The sequence below is a fragment of the Sinocyclocheilus rhinocerous genome, unplaced genomic scaffold, assembly GCF_001515625.1.
Source record: "Sinocyclocheilus rhinocerous isolate Xijiao unplaced genomic scaffold, SAMN03320098_v1.1 scaffold395, whole genome shotgun sequence".
In the NCBI taxonomy this organism is placed as follows: domain Eukaryota; kingdom Metazoa; phylum Chordata; class Actinopteri; order Cypriniformes; family Cyprinidae; genus Sinocyclocheilus; species Sinocyclocheilus rhinocerous.
The window spans coordinates 2515101-2529283 of record NW_015660890.1 but is presented as its reverse complement, the minus strand read 5'-3'; the positions used below and the strand labels follow the sequence as shown (position 1 = coordinate 2529283).

General features: G+C 37.1%; 1 protein-coding gene and 1 long non-coding RNA gene across 2 annotated transcripts in view; both read left to right on the top strand.

Moving 5' to 3' along the window:
• Positions 1-14183, top strand: part of LOC107725898 (small subunit processome component 20 homolog) — a 30151-nt gene that overhangs the window by 4313 nt on the left and 11655 nt on the right. The window contains 34 exon segments of the mRNA XM_016535316.1: positions 1171-1317; positions 1415-1549; positions 1631-1708; positions 1791-1969; positions 2061-2195; positions 2979-3076; positions 3184-3289; positions 3391-3541; positions 3853-3915; positions 3999-4157; positions 4237-4313; positions 4459-4538; positions 4619-4853; positions 5189-5314; positions 5460-5626; positions 6208-6263; positions 6607-6750; positions 7407-7538; positions 7773-7916; positions 8156-8235; positions 8572-8804; positions 8890-9034; positions 9439-9526; positions 10272-10415; positions 10500-10553; positions 10643-10795; positions 10905-11060; positions 11143-11283; positions 12043-12144; positions 12146-12181; positions 12270-12409; positions 12500-12588; positions 12672-12979; positions 13783-13922. Of these exon segments, the coding sequence (XP_016390802.1) occupies positions 1171-1317; positions 1415-1549; positions 1631-1708; positions 1791-1969; positions 2061-2195; positions 2979-3076; positions 3184-3289; positions 3391-3541; positions 3853-3915; positions 3999-4157; positions 4237-4313; positions 4459-4538; positions 4619-4853; positions 5189-5314; positions 5460-5626; positions 6208-6263; positions 6607-6750; positions 7407-7538; positions 7773-7916; positions 8156-8235; positions 8572-8804; positions 8890-9034; positions 9439-9526; positions 10272-10415; positions 10500-10553; positions 10643-10795; positions 10905-11060; positions 11143-11283; positions 12043-12144; positions 12146-12181; positions 12270-12409; positions 12500-12588; positions 12672-12979; positions 13783-13922 (4421 nt within the window).
• Positions 6292-7062, top strand: LOC107726021 (uncharacterized). Its single transcript, XR_001638205.1, has 3 exons — positions 6292-6372; positions 6607-6750; positions 6990-7062. It is a non-coding gene; the product is annotated as an uncharacterized LOC107726021 (long non-coding RNA).

Genomic DNA, 14183 nt, shown 5'->3' with positions numbered 1-14183 from the left:
TGTTGTAGAATTTTCCTTGTTCAAAATAAATTGCTAAAGAGGTTTTGAAGCCAGTAGACTTTATTGATCAAACAACAAAGCCGAGTTACAGTTTGCAAAGGTAACTCCCGAATGTCTTTTCTACACAGATATATATATGCCTGGAGTTGGTTACATAATTCCATATATGTATTGTTGTATTTTTAGACAGGTGTTTCTTACCATATATAGAATGATCAATAGCTGTCATGTATATTTCTAGGTCCTGAACAGATTCTTTCCATATATGCAGGGTCTTCAAGTTTTAAATAGTTCACTCAGTTCTTTCACTGCAGCTTTTAACCCACAGTTACTACACATAGTCTCTTTAAATAATAATAGTAGAATAATTTTTTCTTATCTATAGGCATAATTATATGTATTATATTGAATTAAGATCCCTGAATATCTTCTACACAGTCTGTATAACATTGACTTTGTTATCATTATTAATGTGTTATGCAGTATTTAAGTGATTGTACCCATCCTAGATGCTGATTGGTTGCTGTTTCAGTCATGTTAAAATATATGCTATAGTAACATCTTGTAATAGATGATACATTGGGCATGTAGATTAATTGACATTTTTTTGATTAATAATTGCAAATTATATGCAAAGAAATAGCTTAAATTAAATAAATGCTTATTTATGTATGTTATAATATGTAAATGCATATTTATATGTGTATACAGTATATTTACATTACATTTACATTGTCATTTAGCAGATGCTTTTATCCAAAGCGACTTACAAATGAGGACAATAAAGTATATATAATAAGTATATATATGTATAATATATGTGTGTGTGTGTATATATATATATATATATATATATATATGTATATAAAATTATTTACTTTTTATATGAATTAAAATCTAATCTAAATGTATATTTATCAATGATTACATTTTAGTTATGTATGTAAGTGCAATTCGATTTATTAAGTTATATATATTTCTTTAATATAATTAAAATCTAAATAAATGTTTATCGATTATTACATTTTAGTTATGTACAAGTAATTAGATTTTAATTAGATTTTATATAATTAAAATAAAATAATTTATATAGATATATCGTTAGATTTTAATGATATTAAAATATATATATATTTTTTTGTTTATTTATTCATTTATCATGGTTTGCAGGTCTCTCTGAAAGAAGTTCTTGGAAAGTTAGACACAAGCAATGCTGTTCAAGCTAATGAGCACCTGGAGAGGATTCTGTACATCTGCCACACACTTGTAGAGCATCGCAAAGGAGCAAAGATAACAAAACCCCAGTCTGTTTGTGAGGTGTGTATGTGTGCGTTTCTGTAGCACTCAAAGATTGTGTTCTCATTGAGTTCTGTTGCATCTCTGATATCTCTTCCCCCTTTTTTGTAATATTTAGACACTTCTTCAGCTAGTTCAGGCACCAGGACTGTCCTACTCCTGCCACAGGCTGCTTTTACAAGTAGTCTCTGCTCTATTGATGGGGGAGAATCTGTCATTACCTGCCAGCAGCATCCATGAACTATTGAAAAAGGTTTGTTTAATGTGCACCTATACATACGCTTTTTCGTCTGTTTTCCTGTTGACCTCATTTTCTCTCTGGTCCCCCACACAGGTCTTCAATAGCAGCATGGACAGAGACCTCATGTTATCATTTACCAAAGAGATGTTTGACATGAAACAGTTTGAGCAAGTCAGTATAAGCCCTCATCAGCAGGATTACGTTCTTCAAGATCAACTTCCAACTCTTTTAATGCTCCTTTGTGTTTTTCTAGTTGTTCTTACCCAGTTTACTGCAGTATCTGGAGCAGCTCTTCTGCATGGAAGACTCTGTAAACCGACAGCTGGCTCTGGAGCTGCTGGTTGGTCTGATTTTGTCTAAAGCTCCACCCCCCACTGACGGCTCCATGGCTTTTGAGAAGTACCCATTGATCTTCACTGGACAGACTGTCAGGTAAGAGCTGGGCTTTTGTTTGGAAAAACTACTCCATAAAACAAATTATACTTCATAAATGAATACGCATAAATTCCAAATTCTGTTTTAGGTCAACTGGACCTGAAAGAGACCAGACAGTCTCTGTTCCCCAGCAGATTCTTTCTGTCATAGACTTCCCTGCCGATCAGCCGCTTTCTGATCTTTCCCATCCCTGGGCTGCGCTGGTGCTGCTCCCACATGTCAGGTAAAGACTTAATTACCCACAATCCTTTGGGTGTTAAAGGGATAGTTCACCCTAAAATGCTGTCATCATTTACTCACCCTCAAATTGTTCCAAACAGTTGCCGGTAGCCATTCACTTTCAGGGTATGGCAAAAATACTATGGAAGTCAATGGCTACCGGCAGCTGTTTGGTTACCAACATTCTTGAAAATATCTTCTTTTGTGTTAAACAGAAGAAAGAAACTCATACAGGTTTTCAGAATACAGAATTTTCATTTTTGGGTGAACTGTCCCTTTAAATAACGTACTGCATAAATTAATCTAATCTTCTTTTGCATCCTCAGCCAATCAGTATTTTATATAATCCCATTTTTATGATATTCTATCATGCAGATGTAATTTTATAGTAACATTCACATTAAGTCATCACATTTATTTTTATCGTGCTTTATACAATACTGATTGTTTCAAAGCAGTTTCACAGTAATAAAAAAGAAAATAGCAGTATTGAAGTTCTTCAGTTATGAAGTGAATAGAATTTCAGCTGTAAAAAGACAATCGTGTCATTATTCAGCTCAGTTTAATTCAGTGTTGATTCAGTTTAGTTCAAACAGTATGAATTATGCAAAGTACATTATTAATGAAGCAAACAAAGATAATAGTATCATTACTTAGCTCAAGTTAGTTTAGTGTTGTTTCATTTTAGTTCAGTGAGTGTGCAAAGTTATGTATTTGGTCTTTTAATAGTCTTTTGCTGTATAGTTTGGTATTTGTGTAAATATGCAACAATTAAAATTTTTTGCAGACCGTTAGAAGCATCAAGCGTTATACCGGCCATCACTGCACTACTGAACAGATTACTGCAAGAGGTGTGCAGTAAAATTCTGGGGAGAGGTCAGTCAAGTGTGTGTGAGATTTATAGCCTCAGTCACATAGTTACAAGCTTTAATGTTCAATCTTTAACTTTGTAAGATGTAGTTTGTTCCTGATACGTCCTTCTGTCCCCTCAGGAGGGCTATTTGTAGCCCGACAGGCTCTAAGCACCTTGCTCAGCTTCAAGGAGACTGCAGCGGTACAGTCGCTCCTGCCTGCCGAGTTGGTCAGAAACATCATCGAGTATGTGCTTCAGTAATTACATCTGAACATTCTAGAAAAATGGACCTTGCTTGTTAGATTAGGAAATTATAGAAATACATTTTTGCTTGTGTTCATTACAGGAAATTCCCCACGGATCTTTCAGCGCTGCTGTTAGGAGATCTGTACTACACCAGACTGGCACTCAACGGCTGCTCGGCTCAGCTGTCCCATGATTCTCTGCTGGAATTGTACCAGATACTATATTCCAATTTTTCTTCCAACATTTCCAAGGTGAGGTTTAGCCCAGTGAGGGTTGGTATTGTCCTGGAAAACCTGGAAATATGATTTCAGGCCTGGAAAATGTATATAAATGTATTAAATCTTTAAAGGTTATGGACATTTCTGTAACTATTTACAAAAATAGTTTTATGTATATATTTTAAAAAAAATCATTAAACAGTCTTCACAAATGACTATAAAATTCATGGATAAACCTTCTTTACTTAGAACATCTGTGGAAATTCTTGACTTAGAACATCTGTGGACCCTGATGTTATAAAACTGCAGATTTTACAAGTTCAATTTCTTTTTATCCTCCACAGATTCGTTTGCTGACCCTCAGAATTATGTCTAACTTTGAGGCTGATCTTCCGAAACCAGCTGAGGTAACATTTATGAGATTTTCTAAAAGCAATGGCTGTGAAAAACACATGCACCTATTTATCAACTCATGGCATGTCTTGTTTAGGGAGAGGAGAGCTCAAATGCGCAGACGGTGTTCGCCGTGTGCCTGCAGGCAGAGCAGGTCCCGGCCACAGTGCAGGACTACAGGGAGAAACTTCTACATCTTCGTAAACTCCGTCATGACCTAGCGCAGCCCTGTCTGCCCAAGGGACCTTTCCATGAGGTAGCTAATGCCTTTTACTCCTATCAAATATTGAATTATTTTTGAAAATCGTTGTTAAGGATGTTTTTGTGTTTTACAGGTTCCTCTTCGTTATCTTATTGCAATGCTGTTTGTCAATTTCCGACCTCTCTGGGACGCAGTTATTGATATGTTGGTGTAAGTATCATGCTAACTGCCATTGCTTGTTTTATTTTTGTCTTCTGCCTTTAAATCCTCATATCTTCCTCACCCTGTGTCTCCAACAGTATTCTCTGTTTCTCTATTACTTCTGCCTTGGTTTAATATGCTTTCATTTGCTCAGGACCCACGCTAAAGAAATGGACAACAAGTCTTTCTGGAAGGTCTATTATGAAAATCTGGAGATGGTTGCTGGTCTAGCTGGTGAGTTTTCATTGAGTTGTTGACCTGTTAGACCTTCCCTATAGTCTTCACTTTAAAGATGCTTAAATATTTATTCTCAGAGGAAGAGCTTCAGGCAGATGATGAGGATGGAGGCAGTGAACAATATCAAGCTGCAAAGCAGCTTCGAGTTCCAGGGACCAGTGTGATTGAAAGCGGGGATGTGGGAGTTTTGTTTCTGGAACAGCTGGACCATGTGCTGAATCCCTCTGAGCGGACGGACTTCACAAACTTCTGCAGCCTGCTTTGGCGAGCAATGGCCGCTGAGATACCGGAATGTACCAATTGCCTCAGGAAGTCTTTTAGTCTATTATGATATTCATTTCACATCTCTGGGTTACTTTGAGCTACTTTTGTCATTTGATGCAGGGAAAAAATAACTAGAGGCAACCCTCGCTGATCTAATTTTAAGGCTTTTCTCCTACTTCAAACTTGCCGTAGGGGTGCTTTAAACAAGTTTTAAACATTTTGTAGTTATGTGGACTTTTTTTATTATTTATATTTGGGGGTTTATTAATATGATGGCTTACAGCAATACTTTGAGAGCTTTTTTTAAACATTGCTGAAGTGGCGGTATTCCCCAGGGCTTTGTTTTAGGTACATAATAATTGTCGATTTGTCACTGTTTACAGAGACAATCTGGAGAGACTTCTGGATGACAAGCACTTTAAAGATGAGATTGTCCATTTCAACATCTCAGAAGAAGGAGCCGTGGTACTTCCGTCGCATAGACCCCAGCTCATTCCCATGCTTATGAGGTGTGTGTTTAGATGCACAATGCATAGTGTGTTTAGATGCACAATGCATATTAATGATGTCATTGCTCTATCATCCACTGTTGTTTCTTCGCTGAATGTTAATGTTATGTGCCTGCAGTTAGTAGTTATTTATATATTCTTTCAGGATACTATATGGGCGGATGTGCCCTAGGGTTGGTAATAGGTTTCAGGGTAAGGCGAACACAGCTTCACGTTCCTCCATAGTGCTGCGCTTCCTGGCAGGCTGTCAGCCAGAGGAGTTGGGCATGTTTATAGATCTTCTGCTGGAGCCTGTTTGTCATCATGCTGAAGGTACTGACTTGAATTTTAAGCTTTTTAAAATGATTACATCCTAACATACCCCTTAAATACACCTGTTTTGCAATTAATTAGATAATATATTATTTGGACCATTTATGAACCTTATTTAATAATGAGGACCATCTTCACAATATAGGATATTTATAAATTAACTTCTTTAAGCTAAACCAACAGAATCTGTTTTACTCATTTTACTTTTTCAAAAAAGAGCAGATGGATAAAAAGCAAACATTGATTTTAAAGAAGCATCAACGTGGATAGCATCAACAGTGCTATTCACTGCTTCTTCTTTTAAAGAAGCATCAACAGTGCCTGGCCCTTCTTAGGGTTCGCAAAACACACAGAGGTTTTCAGATCGTCTAAAAACCTTTGTCTTCTCCAAGTAAATCCTTAATGCCCTAATCGGACATAAGTGCTGCAGATGCCCTATCATTGGGGACTCTGAGAGAGGAGGGTGGAAAGCCTGAATTTCTATCTCCATACATGAATAGCAAGGCTTGATTACCTTGGGCACAAATGCTGGGTGTGTGCGTAAGGTAACTTTGGAAAAATTGATAATTTGTTGCTTCCAGGAGCGTGTCTGGCTGCGGTAGAACGAGCTGTAGCCAAGACGAACAGCTTTTTTTATGCTCATCCATAAAATGGGCCATCTCATCCACATCTACCTGCCCAAAGTTCTGCAGATCCTGCTGTGCATCACGGCCTCAGTGTCATTTATACTGGATCACAGAGAACAGGTCAGCTGAATGCAGAAAACCATCCTCATTAATCGTTTAATGCAAACTGAAATTTTGCACTTAATTGTGTAAATAATTCCTGGAGTTCCTCTTCAGAGTCAGCATTTTGAGGGCCAGTGTGTTTTTTTCAAAGCACATTATCAGATTTTAGTCTTTTTAGTATATTGTGTAGTGGTTGGATCTCTTTTTGAGGGTGCTGATCTCAAGCGCTTACTGTTCTTGATGTTCCTCTAGCTCAAACCCGGTTGCATCAATCCTCTGAAGAACTTACGCCGTCTGGGGATTCTGCGCATACAAGACTTCTTTGATGACTTTGAGTCTTACAGCTTCACTGCAGATGAGCTGGACGCAGTGTTTCAAGCTGTAGTGTGGCCTAAGGTGTGTGCTTAAGGGAGAAATCTAACTGGATAACTTCAGTAACCTTAATAACCCAACTAAGATAAAAAGTATGGCTCATTGTAATTTAAAGAAGTTTCACACTCTTTCAAAAGAGGCTTGGAAACTTGTGTGAAATTCGTTTTTATCCTCAATTTTTGACAACAACTATGAGATTTTGAATGTTTAAACGAGGACTGGAGTCAGTAACCCAGCTGACCCGCTTGTGTTTTGTTCATTAGGTGTGTCTTTTGTCCACTGAAAGCCCGTATTCACCACCGCCCCTCCTGAAAGTCATCCGTGTGTGGAGCCAAAATCCTAGGTGAGTTCATTAACCACAGGTTTGTGGACTCGGTACAATGGTACCCTAAAGGAATAATTTCTAGTTTTTTAATAATAATTTTTTTTCTTTAGAGCTGCTTTATAGCTGGATATAATTCGTTCCTAAATTGTTGAACTTTGTAACATCTGACATTGAACTGAATCTTGGGGACTCTGAGAGAGGAGGGTGGAAAGCCTGAATTTCTATCTCCATACATGAATAGCAAGGCTTGATTACCTTGGGCACAAATGCTGGGTGTGTGCGCAAGGTAACTTTGGAAAAATTGATAATTTGTTGCTTCCAGGAGCGTGTCTGGCTGCGGTAGAACGAGCTGTAGCCAAGACGAACAGCTTTTTTTATGCTCATCCATAAAATGGGCCATCTCATCCACATCTACCTGCCCAAAGTTCTGCAGATCCTGCTGTGCATCACGGCCTCAGTGTCATTTATACTGGATCACAGAGAACAGGTCAGCTGAATGCAGAAAACCATCCTCATTAATCGTTTAATGCAAACTGAAATTTTGCACTTAATTGTGTAAATAATTCCTGGAGTTCCTCTTCAGAGTCAGCATTTTGAGGGCCAGTGTGTTTTTTTCAAAGCACATTATCAGATTTTAGTCTTTTTAGTATATTGTGTAGTGGTTGGATCTCTTTTTGAGGGTGCTGATCTCAAGCGCTTACTGTTCTTGATGTTCCTCTAGCTCAAACCCGGTTGCATCAATCCTCTGAAGAACTTACGCCGTCTGGGGATTCTGCGCATACAAGACTTCTTTGATGACTTTGAGTCTTACAGCTTCACTGCAGATGAGCTGGACGCAGTGTTTCAAGCTGTAGTGTGGCCTAAGGTGTGTGCTTAAGGGAGAAATCTAACTGGATAACTTCAGTAACCTTAATAACCCAACTAAGATAAAAAGTATGGCTCATTGTAATTTAAAGAAGTTTCACACTCTTTCAAAAGAGGCTTGGAAACTTGTGTGAAATTCGTTTTTATCCTCAATTTTTGACAACAACTATGAGATTTTGAATGTTTAAACGAGGACTGGAGTCAGTAACCCAGCTGACCCGCTTGTGTTTTGTTCATTAGGTGTGTCTTTTGTCCACTGAAAGCCCGTATTCACCACCGCCCCTCCTGAAAGTCATCCGTGTGTGGAGCCAAAATCCTAGGTGAGTTCATTAACCACAGGTTTGTGGACTCGGTACAATGGTACCCTAAAGGAATAATTTCTAGTTTTTTAATAATAATTTTTTTTCTTTAGAGCTGCTTTATAGCTGGATATAATTCGTTCCTAAATTGTTGAACTTTGTAACATCTGACATTGAACTGAATCGAATCAACACTGAACTGACTAATGTGAGATATAAAGAAATGTGACTTGACTTGAATAATAAAAGTGTTAACACAATTTATGATGCCATTGTTGTCATATTTCATTGCTGATTTGAAATGTTTTAGCAATGCAGTCTGATTATAATATAAATGTTGTCTTTTCTCCCTGTCAGGTATTTTCCTTTGCTTGCTAAGCAGAGACCGGGCCACCCTGATTGTGACGTCCTGCTCAATGTATTTGCTCTGTTATCCTCCAAAAACGTGTCTGCCATCACGACGGCCATGGTAATGGATATAGCCGAGAGCTTGCTGACCACTCCTGACTATGAACCCAAGGAGAATGAATCAGATCTGATTGTGAACGACTGTGTGATCCCCGAACCCGATCAGAGCTGTAACGTGTCAGGTAGCCATCAGGGGTGTTGATGATTATAATAGAGGACCCACTATTATTTGTACATTTGACTTCTCTGTTTCTCTTCTCCGGGTAGATTCTTTGACTATCGGCTGCCATCTGCTCCTTCCTCACATCCCAGCACTGCTGCAGTACCTCAGCGGAGTCGTGCGTAACTCTGAACGCCTCAAGAAGAAGAAATTCAGAGCTCAAGTCAGCAAAGAGCTCAACATCCTCTCAAAGTATGTCCATATAAATCTATGTATGCACAGAGGCACCTTAAAGGGCCGTTCACCCAAAGAACAATAACCATAAATGTTTAATAATCATTCTTTTTCTATGACAATTACGAATTCCACATCATAGTAACGACACAGGAACTATATTGTTGGAATCACTTTCAGAATGTTATTTTCAAATCTAAATCCACTGACTTTATAGAACACGAGCATTTAATATATAGTTATCATTATAGTTATCATTCTTGGTGTGAACGGGTCTTAATAGGTACTTCAGTAGTTCTCATCTTTGAAAAGATCTGCAGTCCAGTTTGGCCCACCAAGTTGAGAATTTGTGCTGTATCATATACTGTGAAGTAAAATATACAAATAGATGATTGATTTTAATGGTTTTAATTCTGTTCCAGGATCAGTAGATTTGTGACTGAAAAAGAACAGAGTTCAACACTCATCGGTTTACTTCTGCCTTACCTTCACAAACCCAAAACTGCTCAGGTACAATCCAGTCACTCACTTTTCACTTTCATGCCAAATAAAAAAATGTATGATACAGGTTAAAAGTTTGGAATTATTAAGATTTTTGAAAGAAGTCTCTTAGGCCACCAAGGCTGCATTTATTTGATCAAAAATACAGGAAAAACAGTAATGTTCTAAAACATTATTACAATTTACAATAATCGTTTTCTAGTTGAAAATAAAAATGTAATTTATTCTTGTGATGCGAAATTGAATTTTCTGCATCATTACTCCCAGTGTCACATGATCCTTCAGAAATCTATTTAATATGCTGATTTGCTGCTCAGGAAACATTTCTTATAATTATTGATGTTTAACACAGTCATTCTACTTTATTATTATTTTATGGAAACTGTCATACACTTAATCTAAAGTGTCAGGAAGGACATTTCAAATGCTACAAAAGATTTACATTTCAAATCAATACTGTTAAATTTTCTATTCATTAAAGAATTCTCAAAGTTCTTTGCTTTCACTGGAATTAATTACATTTTAAAATATGTTCAAATGAAAAAGTTATTTTAAATTAATAAGTAATAATATTTTACAATATAATTTCTGTTATTTTTTGGATCAAATAAATGCAGCCTTGGTGAGAAAAACATTGCAAAATCTTAATTATTCCAAACTTTTACCAGTAGTGTATGTTATTATGATACTGTGTTGTTGTTATTATTATGTTTATGTTATCCTTTTATGAGCATTTCCTTGTCTTTTCTTTCAGGAAACAGAGCTGGATATCCTGGGTACTTTGAAGAACCTGCTGAGACAGTGTTCAGAGCCCAGCATGTTTCTCAAGCCTCTCAGCAAGCTTTTGTCCATCATCCACAACAGACTTTCACGTCAGGCTCTGTGTGAAGCGTTTCTGGTCAGTTTCTGCATTTCTATCCGCTGTAACACCACTTTAGTCCTTTTTAAAACACTTCCCGACTGACCATATCTCTCTCTGCAGACGCTGTCAGACATGGACGGTGAACTGAAGTACATCACAGATGTTGTGATTCAGGTAATGGTCCATTGAGGCAATCAGAAACAGAATTAGTTTTATTTCTTCCAATCATGTTCGTATGTGAGTGGCTATCATTTCTTCCCCAGCTCAACGCATTTGATAGCCGCCATCTGGATGAGATTCACTTTGACATGCGGCTCGTGGCGTTCCAGAAGGTCACCAAGCACGTTAAAGAGATGAGCTCTCTGGATATGAGATACCTGACTGCTATTATGCACAACTGTTTCCACTCCTTAGAGGTGACCGTTCTTGTGATGTTACTGTTAGCCTCTAAATGTCTTTTTCTGTGTCTTTTTGCTTCTTGACCTGCATTAATTTTTGAATGCTTTTGGTGGGTTTCCGAGACAGATCGGTGACATGTCTCTGGCAGACAGCGCCACCATGTGTTTGTCAGCCGTAATAACGCAGCTCTCTGAAGTCGGATGCCCAGAGGCAGAATACAAGGAGATTGTGCAGTACACCATACTGGATGCAATACGAAAGGGTTTGAAGAGCAAGACTGAGGTAACCAGTAACATCTTACATTAGTACATCACTGCTGTATGTATATTTCACATATATTCATTAATTTTTTTTTTCCCCGCAGAGTGTACGAAATGATTACACTACAGTGCTGGCCTGTCTGGTGAATACCTTCCCAAACCGATCAGAGTTTCATGATCTGGTGCAGCTGACAGACTATAATGATCCAGAATCAGATTTCTTTGAGCATATGAAGCACATACAGGTAAAACAGATATACATAAAAAAGAGATATGCATAAAAAAGAGAAAAATTGTCTCCAACATTTTCACTGAAAAGTAAGAATACATTACGGTAATATTATATAAATGTAATTAAAAATTATAATTAAAAAGCAAGTAAAATATGAAGAAATTAAAATAAAATAAAACATACATAAAACTAAATATTATTAAATATAAGTTTTCTATAAAACAACAACAACAACAAAAAATCACATCAAACGAGCATTATATATTAAAATTAAAAAGCAATTAAAAATTTGAAAATGAAAATAAACACATTAAACTACTATATATATATATATATATATAATTTCTTAAGTATATAGACATATATAGATAGATAGGTAGAAAATTTATGGTGTGTATTAATAAATGGAAATAAAAAATATATTTTTATTTCATTTGTTAATACACACCATAAATTATTAACATAAACATAAAATAAATGTGTATATACATTAGTGTGTATATGTGTATATATATATATATATATATATATATATTAGTAATTAGAAAGTAATTAAAGTATTAATAAATAATACATCAAACTTTTATTTAACATGCTATTTATAAATATGCAACTTATTTATATATATTGATAAATGTTAATAAAACAAATACACGAAACTAATGTTTTTTTATTTTAATTTTTCATTTCTAATATAAAACCAGTGCTCTTATTTGACCCTAATCGTTCCATCTCAAAACACAGAAAATGGAGAAGTCTGATTGTTTTTCAGGTTTACAGAAGGGGTCGAGCGCTCAGGAAGTTCGCCAGGCAGCTGACCGAGGGCAAGATTGTGATGTCATCGCGCTCCATGCAGAATTACGTCATGCCCTACGGCCATGATCGCTCTAGTTGACGAAAAACTGCTGAAGGTTGTTCTTGAGTCAGGTTGTGTTTTTAACTATTTCAGTGGTTGTCAGTAGACTGTGCTTTAAACAAATAAATTCTCTGTGTTACCAGTATGAACCCATGACAACAGCCGCCGTAGAAGTTATTGGTGCCGTGTGCAGACGCTTGACCTGGTCCAAGTACTTGTTCTACCTCAAACACTTCGTCCATGTTTTACAAACCGGAATAGCTGAGCAGAAACTGGCTGTCAGGTACACTTCCTGTGCATTTGTGTTTTTTCTGTGATGTTTTGTCCTTGATATGACATTGAATGATTTTCCTGACTCTTTTCATTGGCGTAGCTTGTTGCTGACCGTTCTTGATGCGTTCCACTTTGACCATGAGACTCTCAGTAAAGAAATCGAGGCGGCTAAGAACAAGAAGACAGATGGTAAGAGTTGCACAACAGCCACATTAAACATCCTGTTAACCCACACAGAGCTTAACATGACAAATGTGATTTATCAACCTCAGAGCCCAGTGTTGTGGTGGAAGAAGCTGAAGACGAGGCAGCGGAAACCATGGACACGGATGAGAGTGATGCTGAAGATGCCATGGAAACCGATGAAGCTGGAGCAGCTGTTTCCACAGCAACGGATGCTGAGACGGAAGGCCCTGCCAAACCAAAAGAAAGCAAAGAGAGTCAGATGAAGAAAGTTTCCCCTGTCGTCAGCAGTGGTCTTCCACAGAGTGAACGGGATCTAGAGGCGCTCATTTCCAGCATTCATCACACAGTCACTCAGAGCGTCCTGCCCAAACTTCACAAGTGCCTCACTGCGAAGGTCTGAGCTCATACATCATACTTAATGAGTTTAGTTTAAAGCAGAGCCAGACTGAAAGCTCTTAGTGGACTTTATTGCCGTCTGAAGTCTACAAAGGATGTAACTAACAATTGAAGACTCACAGTTGATTTCATTAGGGTTTGGTGTTAGCTTGTTCTGCAATGAATCAATAGAAGAAAAAAAAATAGATGGCACAGACAAGTATTATGTGTTTATACAATGTTTCTGCAGGGCTTAAAAAGGTTTAATTTGCCCATATACAAATGAAGGCCTTAGAAAGGTCTTAAATCAGACCAGAAAGTCTTAAATTCATAAAATCATGGCATTAAATGTTGCAATACTAAAACAAAACTTCCTCTGTATTTTTGTTTTGTTTTCCAATATGAATGTCTAAACATCCTTAAATCAAGATGCATTTACTTGAGATGAAAAATGATGATAAGAAGTCTTGATTTCTGGAAAATGTATCAAAATAAGTGAGTAAAACAAGAACAAAATGGTCAGTGTTGTATAAAAACTAGTTTTCCCCTTGAATTAAGTATATTTTTCTGAGCCCGTTGGCAGGTATATGTTCTTGTTTTAATCATAACTCAATTTAGATATTTGCACTGGAAAACGAGACAAAAATAATAAGGAAGGTACTTTTCACAACATATTGACACATTGTGTTCCTTTTAATTTATTGCTTAAAATTTCTTTGGTTGGTCTTAAAAAGGGCTTAAATGTTACTTTATAAAATATAGTTGCTCGTGGAAAGAGATGTTTAGCATCAACTAATTGTGCACCAATATTCATTTCTGCAGGTTAAACGAGATGACGAGCACAAGATGGTGAAGTCTAAGGAGGTGAAAGATGAAGAAGTGGTCAGAGTGCCTATTGCATTTGCCATGGTTCAGCTCATGAAGTCTCTGCCAAAGGAGGTCATGGAAGCCAACTTGCCTGGGTATATTTGCTAATTTTCTTAATATAAGTTTCTGTTTGAGTGTGGGAGAGATTGATCACCAGTTGTGCTGCAAATATTCCAGCTGTTCTTTAATTTTGAGTGTTCATCAGTGCAACAATGCATTTTCAGTTAACATCAGAACGTGACGCTATGCTCAGTTTGATGTTTATATTACAGCATCTTCCTGAAAGTGTGTGTCCACCTGAGGAGCCGTTTCCAGGAGATCCGTGATGTTGCTCGAAACACTTTGGTGAAGATCAT